The following is a 23,827-nucleotide window of genomic DNA, read 5'->3' as shown; positions in this document are numbered from 1 at the left end:
CATTGTCACACTCGGCTGTCCGTCTGAGACGGAGTGAATTCACTGAAGGGGCTCTAGTACTGGACAGACTAATGCTGATACATCACTTGTCAGCTGTACCTACTGGGAGGATCTGGGATCCGGATCTGTGCTGATGCGGCTGGTACCTGATGGGAGGATCTGCGCTGATGTATCACTCCGCCCACGTGCAAGCCCAGACCACTCACAACATTCAAGTAATGTGTCACTCTTATCAGTACCTACTGGGAGGATCCGCCCTGATGTATTACTCCTGCTAGTACCTGCTGGGAGGATCCGCCCTGATGTATTACTCCTACAGCCTATCAAGCCCAGACCACTCACAATGTTTATGTATCACCGTTTTATGACAATTGTCACGTATTTGATGTATTATTCTGACAGTATCGACTGATGATTTCGCAGTTGCTGGCTGTGCTGGGTTAATATACGATTGGGGTGAGCAATAAAGTATTGACGAACTGCTAATATTCTCATCCCATTTCTAGTATTGACATTCAGACACGAGGTAGGTTGATGTCATTACCGGAGCAGCCATCTCGCTAAGAATTACTTTATAGATTGAGCTGGTCTGGGTGAGCAGTGTCCCGCATCATAAGAACAACGTGAAAATATAATTGATTTTCAGCAGAGACAACGGTGGTCCCTCGTGACTGGCCTGTATCTCAGTGTATGTAGCTTAAGTGTGATTGTAAATTGGGCTGACTTGGAAACCAACTAGATGCGCTATCTCGGAATAATATATGCTGTGTAGGTTTGGAATACTGAGCAATTAGCACTGCGCTAATTAACCATATCTCAAATCAGCACCATTCTGCTGGGTATGTCAACTTGTCCTCGTATACATGTGTTTGCATCTTCCGATTGATGGCGTACAATTGGTGTTCCAACAATTCCAACCACAGAATCAGTAAGTATTCTCCACCAATGCTGGTCATGTCCTTCTAATCAACAATATTTCCATGTAGGAGTGAGTGATTCTTGATCAACTTATTGGCTCAAAATAATCATCGCCACAGGTGTGAGTTTAGGTAGAGTATGTGGTCCCCAGGGGTCAATCACTGACTGGATTTGCCAGGCCGTATTTTGTTTTTTGCACAGAACTGGTTGGACATGGTCGTAGCTGCAATATCAGGCAGTGAGCTAGCAATACTTTGGTAGCATTGACTTGACTGAAACATCAAGCAAGTCATCATGATCACTCGGTTACATGCCATGTATCAGCGCAGAAAGATGCTGATATTTCTCTCCGTCACCCTCCTGGGTGTCACCATTGCCGATGGTTCGGCCACCGCGATGTTACTAAGAGAATTGACGTCTGGTAAGCTATAATTATGGGTGAAATGTTAATACACCAGGCTCATTAACGAATACCAGATGTGTATGTTCTCTCTGGAACCTATCAGTGCATTTTCGATTTTGGGGACAACTCAATTCTTTACTATTCCATTTATTGGGGGTTCATTACTCTATGGGAGGTCATCGCAATGTGTCTCGCCATCTGGATTGCTGTGAAACACTTTCAGGAACTGCGACAACTATCAGGAAGAGGGACTATCGGGGATTGTTTCACGGTGTTGATACAAAGTCACTTGGTTTACTTTGCAAGGTGAGTTCATAATGTGATCGTGGTCATCTTTTGCTGATGAAGCTCTACATGTGCTAGTTTTTTTACTGTGTCTTGCCTCAACCTCGTTGCTCTGGCTCCGGTGATCTCAATGGTATGTCGATCTGTCACTGGTCTCTGCATGCGACCATATTTCATAATTTCTATAGAACGACCCATTGTCCCTGCAGATGCAGATGTATAATAGCTTTCTTGGAATTTTCTTACTCGTCCAATTGTTTGTGCTGGGGCCCCGCCTGATCCTTCGCATTCGGGAATATTACGCCAAGCTCGTGGTCGACTCCGATGCAGCAACTGGCATGAGTTCAATCGCTTTCCAGGAGCACGTGCATGTGTCAACTAGCAGCAGTGTCTAGCATGAGAAACGCTCGACGTGATTCACATATGCCGGGTACTCGGCCGAGGGCGGCGGACTTCTTTCTTTTTGTTACAAGTCGTGGCACTTATTTAATTTCTTGATTGGTGTTCTGAAATAGGTCTGAGAAGAAATAGGTCTGGTCTATCCAATATCTTGTAACGTTGCCGAAATAGAGCCAAGCTGTCTTCGAACTTTTGGTTTCAACGCGTGTATTTCGCTTCTTTTTTTCTGTGCTGCGAAACATTCACTTGTGCCCTCGTCGCAATCATCATCATTTGCTTTCTTCACCCGTTGTCTATATTCTATTCATTACGTGTTAGCACAATTCAGCGGCTCGCTACCACCTGGAATAGATTTGACTTATTTGTAGCCCATCAATATTATCAGGACTGGTCAATTCTAAAAGCTCGTGTTCACTTGGGAACTGAATTGATAGCGACTAAAGTTATTTAAGTCTTGAGCGCTTCGTTTCTGCCTCTGTAAATTTTCCCAAGCACGAAGAAGGCCAGATCTGTCTGGCTCATAGTCTATCGCACTGTTAACAATGATCAGTTTCAGAGTGGGGTCCGGCATCAACAGCAGAAGTAGCCACCAGATGATGGTTATGTTGTGTCATAACGGACATGGACAACATTCTACTCCAGTGGGCAATTACGATCACCGGAAAGCACTGCCTGCACACACCACGCAGTCCCACACTGCCAGAGTACCGGCATGCTAAGAAGATTGAAAAAGAGACTCTCGCCGATACACAACGAAAGTCTTGGTCAATGATATATTGAAGATTTCTTTGCACTTCCGCCAAGGGATAGCATTAAAGAAAGTACGAAGGGCCGTCGAAGGCTTGTGACTGTCCTGTGGAAGATCGAGCGAGCCGTTCATAGACTTCCTCGTCAAAATCCGGAGTGAAAAGCTCCTTATGAGGGCCTTGCTTTCATTGCTGTACACGGGGCATGTTGTTCACCGTCGAAAATTGACGTTGACGTTGAACATGGAACGTATGAAACGCTGAACTGGGACGTTGAACTGGAACGTTGAATGATGGGAACTGACAGTGATAACGCGTGATTTCGAAAGTCACCGGCTAACAGCCGGCATCCGGTTCCAAACAAGGGCCGTCGATGAATCTTGCCGAGTGAAGGCGGACTGGGGAGATGGCAGAACATATCCAAGTAGGCCGGCTTTACATGATGATTACCGGGACCGATTTCACGGTCTCCAGTGGCGTCAGCTACGATCTTGTCCAGAATCCATAGGACATATTTGCAATGGGGGCATGGGGACTGTGGAGAACTTGAATGCATTCGACTTTGCGAAATCACCGGGGGTGTTAACGAGGGACTAGTGCCGGCAGTCACGGAATGGACTGGCTATCTAGAGACACATCAACGTAGCACACCTGGAATGCCACTGGCAGAACATGGTTTTACCAAGTTCTGCCAGTTCTGCCCACGAGGAGTCACGTCACTTGACCTCATTTGGATCTACTAAAGGTCCCGATAAAAGTAGCGACGCCAAATTTCTTGTACTGCAGTTTTTTAAACAACATCCTGCAGGACTGCTAGGCTGTACTACATATATCGGGTAGTGATCATGCATCATGCGCCGCCTTGTTGTTTCTCATTGCTGCTGTCAGGAGAGACTGACGCTGAAATTCGCTATTACTCTTATTGGTTCTCATTGGTCTGGCGCATATCCGAATCCTGGTCATTCAAAACACAAAAATTGAAGCAAAGTCAAGTTGCGCACTTCACTTCAAAGCCTGTACTACTGTGTAACCATGATTAGTTGGCACAAGTAGGGAGTCCCGGGTAAATAAGGGAAACCAAGGTATTGTGACGTACCTCCCAGGCTCCAGCGCATATCTATTGATTGGTGCCCTCGCCACCGTAATGCCACGTTTCAAGATCTCACCTCCCTTCGGATGTACTGCATAGCCTACTACACACAGCGAGGTCCAGAATACGGTTGATCCTTTCAACACTGCCCAGGAAAAGTGCGTCCGCGGACTCATATTCCTTATAAATACCCCACAAACCATCATTTAATCACCGTGAATTTCACGTCCCCTTATACACCAACTAAACGTCAGTCCATCTTGATGCCAGTCCCGCAATGGACGATCACAGACTTCACTTATCGGGAGTCGTGGTGGAAGAATCGTGGTACGAACTTCGTTAAGCGCATACAAATTAATAATGTCCTTGACTACCCAGCCATCCTGATACTAAACATCTGTTTGATATTACCCCTCTTATCATCGACCCTTAATGGCTTTGACTCATCTATGATGAATAGTAAGTCACACAACATTTTTTATCATGATCGTGGACTGTTGACTTATGCTCCCTTAGATTTGCAAATCTTGCCCGGTTGGCAAGAATACTTCCATAAACCGCAGGGCATGAAGTTAGGTACGCAGCTGCTCGCTTTACTGTAACAGTTCTATTTACGGTCGTTAGGACTCATCAACTCCGCACATAGTATTGGCATCCTCAGCGTAAACCGTAGCACTGTGTTCGCATCGCTACAAAGCTCATACTGGTTCTTAGGGAACTCCATTTTCTCCTTACGTATCTGACCTATTAGGACGGCGAGCAGCTATGTTTATCGGGGCAGCCATCATGCTAGCTGGCGTTCTCACCCAAGCCTCATGTACAACCATCCAAGTCTTCCTTGGCGCTCGTGTGCTTAGTATGATGCACAATCAAAAGTCTACTCATTTACTTATCTTCCATTCCTCAGTCGGCTTAGGGATGGCTTTTTCCATCAATGCTGCCCCCTTACTCATCAGCGAACTTAGCTATCCAACGCATGTGCGCAAAATTATCTCGTATCTCATTCTTCAACTCTAATTCCATTCAAGCGCGGAAAAATGACCTCTCTGTACAATTCGTTGTGGTACTCTGGCAGCGTCATTTGTAAGTGAGATCCAACGTCACGCATTTGGTCTCTCACATGTCTATCAGCGGCTTGGATCTGCCTAGGAAGTTATGATGATTCGGGGACGTCAGCGTGGTCATGGAGGGTCCCTTCGTTCGTTCAAGCAGCCATTCCTATCATTCAGATGTCGCTAATATGGTAAGACTGTTAGCTCGTACCTTGCTCGAAGTGACTCGACGCCTTCAGGTTTATCCCAGAGAGTCCTCGGTTTCTAATGGCCAAAGGCTTGGTGAGCATTCACGAGGATACCTTCCATCAAGTAGATCATACAACGTTCATCGTTTATTTTCAGGAATCGCAAGCTGCCCGTGTTCTCGCTCGGTGCCATGCAAACGGGGGAGACGAACGCAACCCTCTAGTAGCTTTCGAATTGGCTCAAATCCGACATGCTTTGAACCTCGAACGAGAGCACGCCTCCGGCAAATCCTACCTCAGGTGCTTCTCGACTCCCGGCAACAGACAGCGCATGTTTACCATTATATGGATCGCAGTATTCTCGCAGTGGAGGTTTGATCAGTTTCGTTCTGGTTCGATGATTGTCGTTGATCTTCCTATCTCAGCGGTAATGGTCTGGTGTCGTATTACTTCAACACAGTCTTGAATAGGGTGTACGTTTTCGAGGATTTCAGATGGTACATAGCCTGATATACGCTTAAACAGCGGGATCACCCAGACTAGAACGAAAGCAGCCATTAACGGCGGTTTGCAGGTTCATCCATGGTCTTTCAGAAGCAAAACTCAAAATTGATGCGCATTTCATGCGTTCAGATTTTCAATTTAGCTAGTGCGCTGGTGGGCGTGATGGTGGTGGACAAACTAGGGAGAAGGAAGACTTTCTTGATTTCAAACATTGGCATGCTGACGGGTCAGTACTGTTCCGTGACGCTGGATCTAAGGCTTATCATCTGTCCAGCTTTCTCTATGTGGACGGTCACGACCGCTCTTTTCAGCCAGTCCGGAAATGTGGCAGCTGCGAGAGGCATGTTCAACCCCTTGCATGTATGCTGGTAAAGCTAATGATCAAGCTCGAACAGCTACCGTGCCGCTTATTTTCATATACTTTTTCTTCTACGATCTGGCGTATACTTCGATGCTTGTGTTGTATACGCTCGAGATCCTGCCTTATAACATCCGTGCCAAAGGGTTTGCAATCATGGTCGGTCGCATTCCTTCCTTCCCTGAACGCTGCCTGACGTTGCATACAGAACATCGTTCTCTATTCGACCAATGCTTTCAACTCGCTCGTCAATCCAGTGGCACTGGAAACCATAGGATGGAAATACGCAAGTCGTCAGATCTCATTCATTCGATTGATCGACCGACCTTTTTTCGTACAGTACCTCTTTTACTGCGGATGGCTTATCTTGGAACTCCTATTCGCGATGGTGTATATTATCGATACGAGAGGTGATTGTGATCTCTTCGACTCGTCGAGCTCTCATAAACTGTGTTTTTGCTTTCTCCAGCTCGCACTCTTGAAGAAACCGCCGCTTTGTTCGACGGCGTCAAAGTCCGTCGGGGTATCATGGAGCGGACAGGTGAAACTGCCATGAATCTGCCTCCATACCCCAGACTTCAGGACAGTCCCGAAGCAGGGCAGACTTGGAGGAGTTCTGCTTCGCCATCGCATTTCGAAGCTCAAACTGGAGAATCTGTTATTGCGTTTGCCAGATAAATTTATGATTACAGTTTCACGATTATTGTATGTATTAAGCGCGCTCAAATGCTGCAGAGTTGTGTGTATTTTTGGAGTTGGCTGATTGGGGCGATCAGACAGAGAAAGCACTGCAGGGCGTGTTGTTATTATTGGATTTATAGGTCGTTTTGTCGATGTTGTGCACCTTGAGGATTATGTTTCTCTCTCCTTCACCACCTCTGGTACGACATGACGCCTCCCTACTAAGTCCAGGCGCTTTTTGACTGCTCATGGATCACTACTGTCAACTAATACAACAGAGATTCACTAGATATGGGAAAATTTCTCGTTACATTGCCTTGTCTGTCGTTACGTGCTCTCACAAGCCAGCAATCATGAGTCACGCAGTCAGCTCTTCAATAAATGGTTCGCTCGTGGACTCGATGTTAGGTATAGAATAGAATACAACGTATGATACACTGTACACTCGCTGTCACGTTTGAATTGGATCTGAAATCTCTATAATGGATCTATTCCGTCGGTCATTGTTGGTACTAAGGTCTACAAGTATTGATGTTAGTAAGTGCGAGAACTGGAAAGGACTATAAAGAGACTCACCCGTCTCGACACCTCTGCCAATGTTGTCCATGTGCCATGCGGCTCAAATCAAGCTCAGCGCCTCCTCTAGGTATCACCAATGCAGTCTGAGGGCTATAAAATGAGTGGCGAGAAGCGGGTGGAACCCAGAATAACAGCCGATGTTTGGGCCCAACCATCCACCCACTGTCACGAGTCAGCAAAAAGTGGGTTGAGCTGCGGTCGTCATGGGATGCTCCCTCCATTAGCTCGAAAGTGTTGCGCAGCGCATGGATGGAGTTGGGCGAGAAGCAAATGAAGTGATTGCTGCAAGTGTTCAATGTGGTGGTAGGGGTGGCCTCGATATTGGGATGTTCATTTGACAATGATGGATGATCTGACTCGGTGCATTGTTGTGACTGCTGTATCGTCTTGGCATCCCACAGCCGAACTGTGTTATCGTGTGAACCACTGACGATGCGACTGCCGTCCGGCGAGAATGAGACCGAGGAAACATCACGAGCGTGCCCCCACAAGGGCTCACCGACTGGCTGACCGGTCGCAGCATCCCACAGCCGACCTGTCTTATCCTCTGAACCACTGACGATGCGAGTGCCGTCCGGCGAGAACGAGACCGAGCAAACATGATGAGTGTGCCCCCGCAAGGGCTCACCGACTGGCCGACCGGTCGCAGCATCCCACAGCCGAACTGTCTTATCCCAAGAACCACTGACGATGCGAATGCCGTCCGGCGAGAATGAGACCGAGGAAACATAATGAGTGTGTCCCTGCAAGGGCACACCGACCGGCTGACCGGTCGCAGCATCCCATAGCCGAACTGTGTTATCGTGTGAACCACTGACGATGCGAGTGCCGTCCGGCGAGAACGAGACTGAGGAAATATCATCAGCGTGCCCCCGCAAGGGCTCACCGACTGGCTGACCGGTCGCAGCATCCCACAGCCGAACTGTCTTATCCTTTGAACCACTGACAATGCGAGCGCCGTCCGGCGAGAACGAGACCGAGGAAACATCATCAGTGTGCCCCCGCAAGGGCTCACCGACTGGCTGACCAGTCGCAGCATCCCACAGCCGAACTGTCTTATCTCTTGAACCACTGACGATACGAGTGCCGTCCGGCGAGAACAAGACCGAGCAGACACCATCAGCGTGCCCCCGCAAGGGCTCACCGACTGGCTGACCAGTCGCAGCATCCCACAGCCGAACTGTCTTATCCACAGAACCACTGACAATGTGAGTGCCGTCCGGCGAGAAGGAGACCGATACAACATAATGAGTGTGCCCACTGAGCACAGTCTGGACAGCCGGCCAGTTCACATCACGTCCAGATGCTACGCGAAGAATATTCGGAAATCGTGCAGAAAGCATTTTCGATAGCGGAGAGTTGGCAGGCAAGAATGGGAGTGCTGATACATACAGATGCGGTGTGCTGTGTAAAATCATGCTGCCGAAGACTTGAATGAATCTCTGGATATCCGTTGCAGTCGACGAGACGTCTTTAAATTCGGAATGGCCCTGATGTTGCACGTCAGCACTTTACCTGACACTCCGTAGCGATGTACTCACCCTTAACCACTGATGAATGAGCGAAAGGGCACGAACCGTACTACTGAGAGCACTGATCAGGGCGAGTACCTCGAGCCAGAAAAACACCCGCTCGTGGTCGAAGAACGTTTTTAGTTCTTTCGCAAGCTCATTGTCGAACGCTGTGGTTCGTACGTGCGACGTCCAGAATCGAGAGGAATATGACAGATGTGGGGGAATGCATTTTTTGACTTGTTCTTGTAGTCCAGGATCTTCACTATTAGGTAGATACGATGACTTTAAATCACAAATATTGAAGCGTAGGCCGTGTTCCATCACTCGAAGCGACGCGAATCCAAGGTTATGTTGGGCCTTTGATAAGTCGATGAAAAACTCCCCGCTAGAGGGTTCATCCGTCAAGAAATCGCGGAAGGATGCGTGAAGGGGTCGGATTGGGGAATCTGGATTGGTGGTACCGCTGAGGAGGGAACCCATGCTTTTTACAACAACCTCCGCGTCGAAAATGTCCTCTCGCGTTGGAAAATAGCGCCTCATGGCGTTCAGGGAAGTTAAAAGGAGAGGTTCTGCTGTGGCTAGTATTTGTCCCATCACCGAGCGGAATCTCGCCAGCGCCGTTGAACGTGATTTCTGTGAATGCAGGACATGGGTAGATGTATCCTTGGGCATGATATTTGTTAAAATGAGGTTATACATGTTGTGCAACAGCATGCTTCTCTTAGCAGGATCGTGTGACACAACAGCGTTGTAGCAATCGTTTGGAGATAGTCCTACGTGGGACTCTTTGATGTACCCGCAGGCAAGACGTGCCCACTCGAACAGTCCGTCAGCTTTTTCAGCGAGGACCGCGAACTCTCCGTGCTGGAAATCTATCTCCTCTAACTCCTTGGATACGTAAGCATGGATGTCGCGCTTTGCGTCTGCTGTTGGGATATCATCCATGGACATCTGTCGAATATGCTCAACGCCACGAAACGCGTCTTTGATGTCGCCGAGCGGGCGAGAGGTGACGATGAAGCGGAAGTTGTGTGGGAGATTTGTGATTTTGGGAACGTCGCGGTTTTGATGTTTGCCAGCTAGAATGCGGAGGAGGTCTCTCCGCGTCTCTGCTCCGCCACTCTCGTCCAGCGCATCAATCATGATCACGATGGGTCCCGCAGTGGACCCAGATGACTTCCCCAGTGGTTCGATAAGAAGCTTCTGCCACTGCTGGGTGATATCCTCTGTATTCTTCAGCGAATTCGAGGTCTGAACTGCATTTGCTAATGCCCGCCTCATTTCCGGGTCACGGTCAGCCAGGTCGCGCGCGATCGTGGAGAAGATCTTTTCGTGGCGACGGTCCGCTTCTCGCTGACGGTCAAAAGAGTAGCACGAACCGAGCCCCCCCACGTCGTTGAACCACTTAGCAATGGTGTGGCCGATGGCCGACTTTCCCGTACCTGCAGGGCCGGATAACCACAGCACGCGTGGAACATCGTCCCCAGTGCTGTTGACCCATTCCGTAATCTGGGAAAGGATTCCTGTGCGCGTCCCTTGGAGACATTGTTTCCTGGTATCCAGGCCTGCGCCAGCTGCATAGGTCATACCACTGAGATCCAGTATTTCTCCTGAAAAGGTATGAGTATATGTCAAAATCACAAGCACGTCTGAACGCGTACCCGTACGGTGGATGTGTATGGCTACGTCGTGAGCGACTTGATCCCGGAAGTTTTGCATAAGCGTATCTAACACGTCGCCGTACTGTTGGATCGTATCTTTTGTTTCTGACGCGATGTTCTTTCCGAGTCTCTTCCCTGTGATATCAATAGAAACTTGAGACGGTGCAAAGCGTGACAGTTTGTTAAGACTCACAAAAGTTAATGGTCTCCGAATATTTTTTGATAAATTGAGCACATTCAAGGGTCTGCTGAGAGATCTGTCCGAGGATAATGCGCATCGACGAGATTTGGCCAAGCATCTGATCTTGTGTTATAAAGCCGTAAACTTGACACAACTTCTTGAGAAGTTTGAGTACCGCTGCGTCGCGGTCTGTTTGAGCTAGAATAATCTGCGCGAATGATTGCTGAGCGATGTAAGATAGGAAGAGATGAAAAGAAAACGTACTTTAGCTGCACAAGACAACACGCCCAGCGCCATCTTTGCATATGGATGTAACTGTGGAACGGCATTAGTTCGGTTCCAATAGAGGAGAAGGCCCATACATCCGAGATCTTTCCGACAACAGCATCGAATATCCTGAGTGGTTGGAGATATGTGTCCTCCAACTTGTCTGCGATATGGAGATCCTCTTGTGCATTCTTGCCAGCAGATGCAGCAGTTATCGCACGTCCCGAAGGTGAATGCATTTGCTCCGTAGCACCTTGTGCATCCCGAAGTGCTGATGGGACATCAGCCTCCACTCCTGTATCAGACGGAGCAGCCTGAGCCTGCGCGACCACGGAAATTTAGAGAAAGCACAGAAACTAAAGGATAAGTATGGGAACCCACCTCGATATTCGGGGTCGATGAAGCACTTTCCTCACGACAGGCATTTGGGGGAGCAGGACTATGGCTGCGGGAATCCTTCGAGCGCTTGTTGTAATGTTAGTCGTATTCTAGGACACTCATTACGCATGCTCGTAGACTCACCCTCCTTAACTTTTTCGCATCTTCCTTGAGCTTCTTCAGAAACCGACCGATTTTACTACGGGGTCTATGCTAGACGAAGGATGTGTTGATGTCAGTGTTTGGAGTGGAGTGAAATAAGTGATCCTCGTACCGAGGTTTCATGAGCTGTTGCTTTGCTAGATGTCTGGATTGCTTGGGTTGAATCCCTCGATGAATGACCGCCTCTGCTCATCGTGGATGGTGGTTGAATGGAAGCGATACGAAGGTTCCAGGTAAATCATTGTTGCATGCCTCAAGGAAGCCTGGAGGCAGTTGCGAGCCGTAAGGCCTAAGCCATAAATAACCATTTGAATTTCGACCGCATTCGGTTGCTCTGCGGTGTGCATGACCGTCGGCTGTGGATGTCAATGAAGCTTATATGTGTGCACAGTGCAGGTCGAGGACAAGTCGACAATGGATGACTGTGACGAAGTACATACTTCAATTTCGATGAGTGCAAGCATAGTATATTCCTTACAAATAATACCCTAGCTACGACGGTACGACCCATTTACTACGTCCGTTACACGTGTTCACCTCAATCACAATAGACGATCGCAGATTTCACTTATTGAGATTCGTGGTACGAGCTTCGTTGAGCGCATACAAATCAATAATGTCCTTGACCGCCCAGCCAATGAGCCTGCAGAAGACGTTCATACTAAATATGCCATGCACACATCATCAGTTCATCACAAATGGAAATATCCTAGTTGATGTTCTGGTAAACAGGGTAAACACTGAACGTTTGAACACTGAAGATACGGCGCAGATTTTATAAAGAGGACAGTATTTGAGGAAAAGAAGACCTGGACGTGAGTATGATCATATCTTCGTGTTGATGGCATCGACGAGCGCGAGGCCAGACTCGTCTGAATTTGAAACTACAAGGTCCGATTCACGGAAATTGGCATTCACTTAACCTAATCTGGATGTAAAGCTTGGTCAGTGTGCACGACGACATTTGCATATCTGGATCTATACCATCATGTGCATGATCTACGCATGCGTTTTACATCATAACCCGATGGCCGCAGCAAAGAACAATGAGGAGCAGGAGAATTAGGTACGGAGAGGTGTGCTCTGAGAGCAACCCGGGTAAGACAGGTAAGTTATCCGTTCGCTTCATTCGAATCTCCCCTACTTTTCGTTTACTTTCATCCCAACAGAACGTGACCTTGGACGCTCTCTGACCTGGGTGAGCAAAGTAGAGACAGAGCTGATCGGTGTTCAGGCATTCAAAGGAGGGACATACGCCATTCCTCTAGTTCTTGTTTCGGCAGTAAAGTGCTGCATGGTGGGATATTTAGCACAGACCAATACCACCCGTCACCAGGTTCGCATTCGTCCTCTAACAGCATGACCCTAGTATCAAATGATTCCGTTTGGTGGCCGTTCACGCTTTCGACTCAAATGACGTTGATTCATTCTAGCCCTGCGGTTTTGCAGCTGCCTTCTCTTTTAGATTGATGTATGATTGGGGTGAACACGATAGTATTACTTATGGTGGATTTTAGCATCGACGTTCGGACGAGAGGTAAGTCGGTATCATCACCGGAGCAATCATCTCGCTGATCACGTATTTACAGGTCGAAGTGGTCTGGTGAGCAAAGTCTCGCATCAGAACATACACCAAAATACAATTAACCTGCGGCAGAGACAACATTGGTCACTCATGACTTTTCACTATCTCAGCGTAGGTACCCCATGTTACAAGTGTGATTGAGACGTTGTACTGACTTGACGACATTCTAGGTTCGCTATTCTGGTATATTGCATGTGATGTATGTTTGGATGGCTAAGCAATTGATATTGTGTTGATTGGCTGACTCGCATACTCAGCATTAACATCCAGTGTATGTCTACTCACTCACACACCATATGTTTTCTCTGACCGATAGCATGTAGTATCTCTTCCGGAAATTTCGGTACCAGATTCAGTGAGTATTCTTAACCGTTGCTTACCATTCATATCCAATTAACTGTACTCCCCTGCAGGCGTGAGTGAGTTACCGAGCACCCTGGTTCAATATAGTGATTGCCCATAGCTGTGAGTTTGTTTAAAGTTATCATGCGAGGCTATTAACTAACATCGCTTGATTTTTCAGGTTGTATAACTTTGTTCGACGCACTAAGTCGGATGAATGTTGCCGTGATTGTAGTATTGGGTGGTGAGTACGCAGCTGCATTACCTTGACTGGACTGACACAACGCGCAACTCATCATGATTGCTCGGTTGCATCCCTTGCATCAATCCAGATGTCTCTCAGTGTCATCTTCCTGGCTGTCAACATCGCTGACAGAGTGATCGCCGCAATAGTCATAAGTCGTGTTTCGTCAGGTAAGCTTTAATTTTGGTGAATGGTGGACTAGAATGCGCAAGGCTCGTTTGCAAACACAGAGGTGTTCATTCTCTTCTGCATCACTCAATACGCTTCTGACTTTCAAGTAATCTACTTCTGGCTCTGGTGACTTGGATTCTCCCCGCTTTATGGGAGGTCCTCGCACTATACCTCACAGTCCAGATTCCTTTCAAACGCCTCCGTAAGCTGCAGTGACCATTGACAGAATGGCTTAATGCCAGAAACCGTTTCGCGGTGTTAACAAAGACTCATGTGTTTACTTTCAGTTTTGTTGCCGTTTCCGGCTTCATCCTCCCTTTGCATTTCGAACGGCCATAGCGGTATGTCAATGTGACACTGACTTTCGCATGTGACCATCGTTCATCATCGCTACAGGACGCGATCGTTGCGGAACGTCAGGTTCATTTTCGTTTGGCTCAAGCTTCATAGTCACGTTCTGGGACCACGCCTGATCCTTGGCGTTCAAAAAGATCACGCAAAGCTCGTGGTTCACTCCGAAACAGGTCTCTGCATGACTTCAATTGCCTTTGAAGAGCACGTGCATGTGTCGACCAGCATCAGCATGTGGCATGGAAAACGCTTGTTGTGTTTGCCGCACGCCGTATTCTTTCAGAAAGGGAGCGAACTCATTTTTTGTTCAAAGGTTTTGTCGCGATACTCATCAGTATAAACTATCTGATACAGATTCCAAGCAAACTTGATAGAAAATCTATAGGTCTGGATATATCGTACATATTTATTAGCGCAAGCAAGGTTTGTGTATCATTGCGGTAAGCTATCCGAATCAAGATTGGACTTTGATGTATGACAAGAAAGATTAGAGTAAACGAGTTCTCCCAAATGTTGTTAGGAAATGTGCGAGTGGCCGTTAGATACGTTAGAGACTACAGCGGAGGGTCTTGTTTGAGCACTGAGAAAGCGAGAGGTGGGAGAAGCGCTGCTAGAGAAAAAGTATGTGGCACAAGCAGGTAGATGATATGCTAGTCGAGCGATACAGTAAAAGGACTGCATGTCGTCTAGTAGCAGGACTAACCAGGGACAGATGATCACAGATCGACTCGTAAATATCGGAGGCATTGTAGAGGCGAGTGGTGCTTTGAAGGTGGTTTAGACGATTTGAAGTTGGTCTGATTGGAGATACATTCGTCCAGTACTGGGACTGTCATACTAGTAATCTGTGCTTCATGTTGTCGTCGGAACTCCATGATGGACAAATACTGTCGAGTCAACTATTCAGGCAAGGACAGGTGGGATAAGGCATGGCTTATACCATAAGAAAGTTTCTTCGCAGTGACTCGAGGGGAGCCTGAGGATGGGGGAAAAGACTATTGATGTGCATTGTGAATGATACAAGGTGTGATACAACGAGAAAAACCTTTGACATGTCGTTTCAGTGCACGTGGTAGCCCTGGGCCACGGCTCCGAGAATATATCAAGGTTTGATGAAAGACTTGCGTCATCGAAACAATCATTGCAACGTTGAACGTCGAGTACCTGATCAACGCTACAATTAATAATGTTAAGGTAAATCACTGGACCGGTCACCACAACGACAACACGAAGCCTGATGGCAGTAGGGTAGTAAGTGTCCAGGTGTGCAGTGAACGGAGGTGACATGCAACATCCCATCGCATCTTCCCGAATGCCGGATACACTGTTTATCCAAGCTTTTTCGGTTCCGAAAACATCGCATCCTTCCGGACCACTGACTTGGACACTTTTACTTCACAACATGGCTATCAAAACGCGATCGACGTCGTAGTATTGTCCTATAATTAACTCAAAGTTCGTTTGCATGTCTTCCTGCTATCGAGTGAGTGTTTGAAATACATAGGCAATTCCTGTCGTTCAAGAATGTTAATGAATTGTCGTCTGATAAATAAGGCGCATCATGTATGTTGACCTAGTACTGAACACAACGTTGCTATATATATAGGGACTTACATTCGGCATCTAAAGACCAGCATACTCGAGTGCCACAACAGAGTATATGCGAATGGCAAAACTTGAACCACCCCCTTCCTATGCTAGCAACCTCGTCCTACTTTTCATCAATCAGCCCCCAAAGTCTATCAGGGCTGTCCCTCGCGATCGGATGTGCACTTAGCGACAGTGCGTGGGCGTACGGTACAGCAACACAACGTGATCAATGTCATGATGTGTTGGCCCTTGGTGTGTACGACGGATGTTTTCAAGGTTAGGTTTGGTCAAGACTCGAACAACTCAATGATCTGACACGGGTCTACAAACCTAAAGCTTGCGCCTCCAGTCATCGAGATCCATGGATTCACTTGGGAGGTGCCCTCCCTGTCGGTGCTGTCCCTCAAGCAGGTGCCGTTAACGTATCCTCTTCTAGATGCGAGCATCACCGTATCGTTCGGTTAAGATGATGATGCATAGAGAGGGCTCATACATGGTGCATGTGTGGCAATTCAGCGACAAACGCCGATTTTGTACGATACAATGAATCCGTGCTTAGCATATAGAAGTGGGCCAAATATCTTGTGCTTCTCGGTTCGTCTATCTCAACTTCTAGCTGTCACTATCGTAAACCACTTATACATGGCACCCTAGTTCTGTCTCTTCGCGTTGTCCCACGTTCACAAATTGCCGTACCTCCGACTCTCTCATTCAACTACTTGCCAAGAGCTCACTCTATTGCATAGCCAAACCTCTCTAGCCGCTACAGATGACCCTGTAACTAAACCTAAGGAATACACGGATTCATGGCACTCTACAGTTCCACAATCAAGTGAACGTTGCGGACGACGGTCATCGACCTTCACACCCACGTTGCAAAATTGAAGATTCTGCACTAACCATTTTGGCATCCTTATGATACGAAAGCCCAATGACTGAGGAAGAGAGCGTCAAGTTTTCAGCTCCCGCAACTGTAATTTCTACGTGGAGTGTACAGATGTCACTTTTTGATATATTCAAGCACTGGATAGTGGTATACGTATATATAGCGCGAATCTCATCGTCATACGTCCACCCAGTTCGCCTTTCACTTACACTCATTCTCTATCAACATGACCATAGTTTCAGATGACCCCACTTGGTGGCCGATCATCGATGCCAATCGTTTTTTAAGTTATTTTTTAGGTTCGTGGAGAGCAGTTAGATGTTGAAGCTGACTCGATCTAACTTTGGCTGCGGTTTCGCAGTTGTCGCCTTTGTTGGAGTGACATATGATTGGGGTAAGCATGATAATATTGCAGCACTAGTGTTGATGTCTTACGAGTATTTTCAGCACTTACCTTCGGACAAGAGGTATGTCAATGCTATGTCCGGAGCAGCTCTCACTAAGAAACCTTTATAGGTTGAATTGGTCTGGGTGAGTAGAGTCTCATGTCAGAGGAGCAATTATGCAAGTAAACTTAATTACAGAGGCAACGCTGGTCCCTAATGACAGTTCTGTATCTCGGCGTATGTAGCTCGTTTGTCACGGTTGTCATGTCGTGCTGACTTGAAAGTATTTCAGGTGCGCTACCTTGGAATCTTACATGCTGCGTATGTTCAGAAAGCTAAACACTCGATGTTGTATTAATCGTCTATATCTTATAATCAGGCTGAACATGCTGAGTACGTCTCCTTGGTATATTTGCTGTCTTTGCTTCTTCTGACCAACGGTATACAGCTAGTGTTCCGACCATCTGGCTGACAGACACAGTGAGTCTTCTGCACAGATGCCTACTATTCACCTCCAGTTAACCGTGGTGCCCTGTAGGAGTGAGAGCGGTTCTTTACTAACTTCTTGGTTCCCTAATGACTGTCACGCCATACTTCCCCAGATGTAAGTGTGTTTAGAGTGTGCTATCCGAGGTCGATCACTGACTGAATTCGCCAGGCTGGGTTGTGTACGTCTTATGGAATTGGACGGGTGTTGTGGTGTTTGCAATGCTGTGGGGTGAGCTTGGGACTTGTGAGACCTCGGTGATATTTTCTAACTGAAACATGCTGCCAGTCATCATCATCACTCGGTTGTATGCCATGTATCAGCGATCCAGAAAGATACTGATATCTCTCATTGTCACCTTCCTGGCTGTCAACATCTACGATGGAGTAGTAACCGCAATTATAACGAAGAATATTTCAGGAGGTACGCTTGATTGTGATGAAATGCACGTGTATGGGGCTCAATGATGAATACCAGAGGAACTCGATCTCTCCGGCACTTATCAGTGCTCGTTTTCCTATGCACAAGATATGCCACTTCTGTCTTCCATGACTTGGATACTCGGCACCGTGTGGGAGGTCCTCACATTATGTCTCGCAGTCTGGATTGCGGTCAAACACTTCCGTGAACTGCGACAACATTCGGCAGGAGGAATTATCGGGGACTGTTTCACGGTGTTGATGAAAACTCACATGGTTTACTTTGCTAGGTAAGCTCATGTTGCGATTATTATTTCTTTTTTTTACTGAATGCTTGGACGTCGTAGCTTTATTGCCGTCTCTTGCTTCGAGCTTGTTCTTGATTTCTCTCCAACACTCTCAACGGTATGTCGATGTTTCACTTACAACCTCTCCATGCTACCATGGTTCATCGTTTCTATAGGAATATACTTTGAACACTCTACTTTATGCTGGGTTTCTTCAGATTTTGGAGATCGTGCAGTTTGTGCTAGGACCACGCCTGATTCTTAGTGTTCGAGAATATCACGCCAAGCTTGTGACCGATTCGGACGCAGCAACTGGTATGGCCTCAATCGCTTTCCAGGAACGCGTGCATATATCGACTGGCAGTAGTGTGTAATTCTAATTCTCGGTGAAGTTAATGGCTGTCTGGTGCTCTACGAAGAGCAGGGGAATTTACTTTTATTTATTCTTACTTTTGTGATGGTATTGATCCAAGTTATCTTTTATTCCAAAGTATATTCTAAGGAGACATACAGAAATTTTTACCTGAGTAATTTGCTACGTGTTCTCAATCAGACATCTCTGCTGGCACTAGCTGTCCATCTACACTTGCACCAAGCACTGGTCTTTCCTTTCTCCGCGTGATGGCAATCATTCTTCTGATTCCTTGAGCGAATGGGCATGCGAGAGAGCCAAGTCGAGCAACGGTACACTGCTTCAGTTCCTCATGCTTCTCGGCTCATTCAACATCTCACTCTTGAGAGAGATCTACTCGAAATCCTCTTATATAGCCTATTTTTATCAAGTAATAACTTACATAAATAAGTACCGCAACAAAACCTGGAATAAATAAATAAAAATATCCCACTCCCTGCAGACTACTGCAAAACGAGAATGTTCTACACTACACGCTACTGCTAGTTTCCACATGGACGCGTTCCTCGAAAGCAACTGAAGTCATAGCACTTGCTGTATCGTAGTCGACCACGAGTTTTGCATAATACTCTCGAATGCCAAGGATGAGGCGTGGTCCTAGCACAGACATCTGCGCCATCCCGAAAATTGAAACGAAACCATAATAAATCTCGATACCCAGGGACAATTCGCCCTATAGAATTGATTAATCATGTACGCACATAGAGGTCGGTGACCGACATACCGCTGAGAATGTCGGAGAGAATAAACCAGCCATCTGGAAGCAAGACATAACCAAAAAACTAGTGCGTACAAAACTTCAGCAGAACAAGAGAAACACATTCACATTATGAACTTACCTTGCAAAGTAACTAATGTGAGTCTGCATCAAGACCGTGAAACAGTCCCCGATAATACCTCTTGTCGAGTGTTGTCGCAATTCACGTAAGTGCTTCACAGTAATCCAGACCGCGAGACATAGAGCGAGGACCTCCCAGACAGTGCTAAGTATCCAAGTCACGGAAAGCAAAACTCCAGAACTGAAGCCAAGGTTGCACTGATAGGTGCCGGAGAGAACAAATTCCTCTGGTATTTGTCAGTGACCCTGATTAAATATTTCATACATAATGAAAGCCTACCCCCCGAAAACCCCATCATCGATATTGTGATCATCACTACGTTGGGGATGGCAGTGGCCAGAAAGCTGACAACCAGAAATATCAGCATCTTTCTGGATTGCTGATACATGGCATGTAACCGAGCGATCATGATGACTTGATATTTCAGTCAAGTCAATATCAGGGTCCAGGGAGGTGTATGGCTCACCGCCCAGTATTACGGTTACAACTTCAGACGTCCAAATATGTGCCTTGAATATGATAAGGCCTGACGAATCCAGCAGCATTATTTATCAGCTTTGGATGATCACAGGCTCGAAATAAACTCACAGCTGTGGAAGTCATTATATTGAACCAACGAGTTGTTCGAGAATTTCACTCACGCCTACACGGTATTTCAGTTGTTTGGAAGGTAATGGAAGGCATCAGTGTGGGATACTCACTGCATCTGTCGTCCAAATTGTTGGAACACTGACTGTATGCGGCCCGTCAGAAGAAAGAAAGAAACTCTACGCGAGGAGACATACTCAACATAGTGAGGCTGATTGTAGAGACGGACAATGAGTGCAACACCAATGACTTAGATGTCGAAACGTACACGATATATCCTATTCCAACATATCGCGCCTAGGATATGTCTGCGTTAGTACAACTTGCTAACCACGCTTGAAAATACAAGCTACATACAGTGAGATACAAAACTGTCATCATAGACCACCGTTGCCTCTGCCAGGAGTTAGTTGTCATAGTCTCACGTCGTTCTTTTTTTTTTTTTTTTTTGATTCCAATTTCTGTCCTATTGAGAGTTATACTCTATGGAGGACAATACTATCTAGTCTAGGGGACCCTCAGTGTCCCCGACGCATCTCTAGGTTCGCGAATGCCCCGATGTGAAGCGTACTCCCATCGGTCCACCGTTCCTGCCGGCCGTTTTAGACGCGCAACCTGTCGAAGATGAGATGACTGTTTATCTAATGGTACGAGGTATGTGTCTGTCAAGCGAATAAACAAGAACGCGTACTCGGCCGCTTGCGCGGGCTGGTACAGGAGTCATTTGTGGATGCAGGAGGATTGGTAGTTGAAGTATGTGATTGACGGGTGAGGTTCTTCAACTGCCTTCTGACTTAGGCCATTTTGAACGAGGGCGACTCCGTGTAGGCGAGTGGATTAGGTTGGATTAGTGTGGCGGTATTAAGTTGGATTTAAGGTTTTTTTTTTTTTTTGGGAGTTGAGTCTTGCGTGGTTACGAGGGTGCTATGTGCAGTTTCTACAGATGGGGTGTCAGCGGGCAGGTGGGCGGGGAAGCGGGATTTCACCAAGGATGGCTTTCATGCGGCCGGTAGCGTTAACATATCTGATCAAGTGGGGGGTAGCTGCGGGGTCAGTTAGGATGTAGGAGAGGGATGCAGCTTGACGGCCCAGCGCGTTGGACAATGAATGGCGTGCTCGTTGATACGTGGGACAGGCGAGTAGATAGTAATGTTCACGTCGTTCTTTTGATGCGAGAGTCCGCTCACCCAGATCAGTTCCACCTATAAAAGTGTTGTCAGCGAGATGGCTGCTCCTGTAACAGTGTCTACCTACCTCTTGTCCAAACATAAGTCCTAGAAATCACATAATATCAGTGGTCTTTTCATACTTAATATTGCTCACCCCAGTCGTATATTACCGCGGCACAGGAGGCAACTGCGAAACCGTAGCCAAGGTTAACCGAGTCATCACGGTCATCATGTGGCTGACTCTCCACGAACCTACAAAATAGCTGCTGATAATATTCGCATTGATAACTGGCCACCAACTAGGATCGTTCGAGAATAGGGTCATACTATTAGAGGATGGGTGTGGGCGAGCAGGGATGGTGGACGTATAACGAGTGCATTCGTGCTTGATATACCACCACCATCCAGTGTTGACATCGCCGAAGTGAGATTCGAGGGATGATGTCTGATTGATCGAAGTAAGTGTTTCAGCATGAATCTAAGTAGAAAAGAGATCTACGTCCAGGGATATATTGATGAAATCAAATGATAAAGCAGAGCCTCACGCGGAATGTTCGGACGCCACAAAAGATCGAATGTTCGTGATTTGGCAACAAAGTTCGAGGTATCCTTGCTACAGCACAGGTATTTCACCTCGGTCCGTGAACGATATCATTTCATTATTCTAACAGAGCATTGAACAGCGCCCAACTGATAAGTTGCTCTCGTAACAGACATCTCTCTCAAGGTCAGCAAAGCTTTTTTGACCTTGAAAGAAATCTGCTCTAGATACGAGCGAAATTTTTCTTCTGATTCATGTACAGACTGATTAGTACAAATGCGGTCAAAAGTACATACACGCATTGTATCCAATTCCTTGTCGTAAAACACGATCAACGTGTGTAGCGACGAGGGCAGTCGCACAAAGAAAGTGGGAGGTTGTACAAGGAAAGGAAGACCGGGAAGGTAGTGGGGGTTATGGAAGCAAAATACTGGAGACCGATGATGGAGCCTAGCTGTTGATACTCATGTGCGAATATGATAGCATCCAGTATAGCCTCCTTTGCCACGAGAAAGTAGGAGAAGAGAGAATGGACAGAAGACACGGATATCAGATTGCAATCGTCTGGGAATACCTGGTAGTTCTCGGTGGTCGATCGTATGGACTGGCTTGGGTGAGAGTGTAATGACACGTGCGCAAACTCTGGAAATTAGGAAAACAGTTCCATCGAGGAGGTCCTGTGTTAGTTGAGATCGTGAGTACTGCTTTCGGCCCAGGTGTTGCAAATTCGCGGAGTCTGAAAAACCCAACGAAAAACAACTCGGGACTCGGGACGCACTCTTCCACGCCAGGTTGTTGGCAAACTGTGCTTGGTGGCAATCTGCTGGCATTGCAGATAGAATCAACTGTTTAATGAGGAATTCCAGGTGGTTCCTTCGCCAACATTCAGCACATAAAGCAAGGCGTCTTCCTATCCCCTTCAGATTTATTTGATCCTCGTTTATACAATGCGTTTCTCTTGTGTGCTCGCTGTTGTTGCTGATTTGACGGCATTTAAAAGTACGTCCTTTCTGATTTGTATTTGATCCATTGTTGATCTCGAAAACCACTTTCATAGATCTACAAATGCAGGAACGAAGCATACCCCGCCCAGGTAGTACCGCTCAGACCAGGAAGATAATCCTCCTTGCGAACGGTCAGTATGCGATCAGAGGACGAAATTCATCACCATACTTCCTTGATGGACTGTCCTGGTCACGAAATTCTTATGTCTACGATGCCGCAGTCATGGATGCTGCTCTTCATCTAATCGCAAGACACGAAACATGCCCTCAGCTGCAGATATCGGAGCACTTGGCCGCGGTTGAAATCATGAAGCTAGAAAGCATCATTATCTTGCAGAACAAGATCGACTTGATCAGGCTCTTGAGCACCAAAAATCAATCGCTACATCCGGTAAGGGTGGGTCCTCGGTGGCATGGGTCATCTGATGTTGTATAATTCTCGTGACAGGCACGGTGGTGGTCGAGTCGTCACCCATCGTTCCGATACGCAACCGAAATACAACATCGACACTGTCAATGAATCCATTGCAAAGCGTCTACCTATCCCAGTCCGCGACTTTGCTTCCGATCCCCGTCTCACCATTATCCGTTCCTTCGATATCGACAAGCCTGGTGCTGAGCTCGATGAGCTCAAAAGTGGTGTTCAATCCTCACAGACGTCCTACGAGCTAGGGCAAGAAGTAAAAAATCGTCTGGGGATCGTAACGAAAGGTACTCGGAGCCAGAACCGCTGCAGGCCCATTTTCAGCAGGATCGTCTCTCTGCACGCCGAGAACAATCACTTACGTTTTGCAGTTCCGGGAGGGTAGATTAGTACTCGGACCAAGATTGATCCTACGATGTGCAGAGCAGATTGTCTCGTCAGTCAAGTGCTGGGTGCGATTAGGAAGCTCCCGAAAGTCTATACTGGTGACCATCCTCGTTTTCGATATGCTTTTGCGTTCTGACAGAATCTAGAGCTTGAAATCATCTTGTTTCTTCTCTGCCGTTTGCTGGGCTTTGGTCGAAGGTTCAACTGACTCCACTCGCATGTACTGAGGTTGGAGCGGAGGTCGCGCTTTCGAGACGTATCGAGAAGCATCGGCGACTTGTAGGCAAGTGTCTGTCGACTTAGTAGACTGATTCAGCACCTCCTTGATGTGATCGGAGTCAATGTACAT

General features: G+C 47.0%; 6 protein-coding genes across 6 annotated transcripts; 3 read left to right on the top strand and 3 right to left on the bottom strand.

Moving 5' to 3' along the window:
* Nucleotides 1-3,948: 3,948 nt before the first annotated feature.
* Nucleotides 3,949-6,668, top strand: F5147DRAFT_207635 (general substrate transporter). Its single transcript, XM_041428591.1, has 18 exons — nucleotides 3,949-4,168; nucleotides 4,220-4,300; nucleotides 4,358-4,417; nucleotides 4,466-4,503; nucleotides 4,556-4,697; nucleotides 4,749-4,819; nucleotides 4,870-4,924; nucleotides 4,973-5,084; nucleotides 5,133-5,175; nucleotides 5,239-5,453; nucleotides 5,507-5,554; nucleotides 5,607-5,655; nucleotides 5,715-5,811; nucleotides 5,860-5,925; nucleotides 5,981-6,102; nucleotides 6,152-6,229; nucleotides 6,284-6,353; nucleotides 6,413-6,668. The coding sequence occupies exons 1-18, from the start codon at nucleotides 4,105-4,107 to the stop codon at nucleotides 6,619-6,621; spliced, it is 1,620 nt and encodes a 539-aa protein (XP_041292343.1). The 5' UTR covers nucleotides 3,949-4,104; the 3' UTR covers nucleotides 6,622-6,668.
* Nucleotides 6,669-7,074: 406 nt separating this feature from the next.
* On the bottom strand, nucleotides 7,075-7,556 carry F5147DRAFT_207632 (uncharacterized protein; the record flags this gene model as incomplete). Its single annotated transcript, XM_041428590.1, has 2 exons — nucleotides 7,075-7,143; nucleotides 7,201-7,556. Coding segments are annotated over 2 exons (363 nt in total), but the record flags the coding sequence as incomplete, so codon positions are not given.
* A 3,004-nt stretch (nucleotides 7,557-10,560) lies between these two features.
* Nucleotides 10,561-11,559, bottom strand: F5147DRAFT_653374 (uncharacterized protein; the record flags this gene model as incomplete). Its single annotated transcript, XM_041433777.1, has 6 exons — nucleotides 10,561-10,782; nucleotides 10,824-10,874; nucleotides 10,922-11,146; nucleotides 11,208-11,291; nucleotides 11,349-11,417; nucleotides 11,479-11,559. 6 exons carry the CDS (start codon nucleotides 11,557-11,559, stop codon nucleotides 10,561-10,563), a joined length of 732 nt encoding a protein of 243 aa, XP_041292341.1.
* Nucleotides 11,560-12,412: 853 nt separating this feature from the next.
* On the top strand, nucleotides 12,413-14,181 carry F5147DRAFT_653373 (uncharacterized protein; the record flags this gene model as incomplete). Its single annotated transcript, XM_041433776.1, has 13 exons — nucleotides 12,413-12,473; nucleotides 12,536-12,702; nucleotides 12,884-12,903; nucleotides 12,956-12,969; nucleotides 13,122-13,150; nucleotides 13,275-13,306; nucleotides 13,365-13,366; nucleotides 13,402-13,416; nucleotides 13,475-13,541; nucleotides 13,687-13,707; nucleotides 13,816-13,910; nucleotides 13,996-14,049; nucleotides 14,105-14,181. 13 exons carry the CDS (start codon nucleotides 12,413-12,415, stop codon nucleotides 14,179-14,181), a joined length of 654 nt encoding a protein of 217 aa, XP_041292340.1.
* A 6,723-nt stretch (nucleotides 14,182-20,904) lies between these two features.
* Nucleotides 20,905-21,222, bottom strand: F5147DRAFT_577707 (uncharacterized protein; the record flags this gene model as incomplete). The annotated part of the gene is made up of 1 exon (XM_041431407.1): nucleotides 20,905-21,222. The coding sequence occupies one exon, from the start codon at nucleotides 21,220-21,222 to the stop codon at nucleotides 20,905-20,907; it is 318 nt and encodes a 105-aa protein (XP_041292339.1).
* Nucleotides 21,223-22,610: 1,388 nt separating this feature from the next.
* Nucleotides 22,611-23,476, top strand: F5147DRAFT_774357 (uncharacterized protein; the record flags this gene model as incomplete). Its single annotated transcript, XM_041441602.1, has 3 exons — nucleotides 22,611-22,662; nucleotides 22,721-23,075; nucleotides 23,116-23,476. The coding sequence occupies 3 exons, from the start codon at nucleotides 22,611-22,613 to the stop codon at nucleotides 23,474-23,476; spliced, it is 768 nt and encodes a 255-aa protein (XP_041292338.1).
* Between the last annotated feature and the right edge of the window lie 351 nt (nucleotides 23,477-23,827).

This window comes from Suillus discolor, assembly GCF_016758755.1.
Source record: "Suillus discolor strain FC423 chromosome Unknown F5147scaffold_31, whole genome shotgun sequence".
Lineage (NCBI taxonomy): Eukaryota > Fungi > Basidiomycota > Agaricomycetes > Boletales > Suillaceae > Suillus > Suillus discolor.
Note: the sequence above shows the minus strand (reverse complement) of the source record. Positions and strands in the feature narration are given on the sequence as shown.

What these genes read in the sequence shown, in the direction of transcription:
- F5147DRAFT_207635 (XM_041428591.1), top strand. Translation starts at nt 4,105, where the DNA reads ATGCCAGTCCCGCAATGGACGATCACAGACTTCACTTATCGGGAGTCG. An exon ending in TTCTAATGGCCAAAGGCTTG is followed by an intron (nt 5,176 to 5,238) that starts GTGAGCATTCAC and finishes GTTTATTTTCAG; the next exon opens with GAATCGCAAGCTGCCCGTGT. An exon ending in GTATATTATCGATACGAGAG is followed by an intron (nt 6,354 to 6,412) that starts GTGATTGTGATC and finishes TGCTTTCTCCAG; the next exon opens with CTCGCACTCTTGAAGAAACC.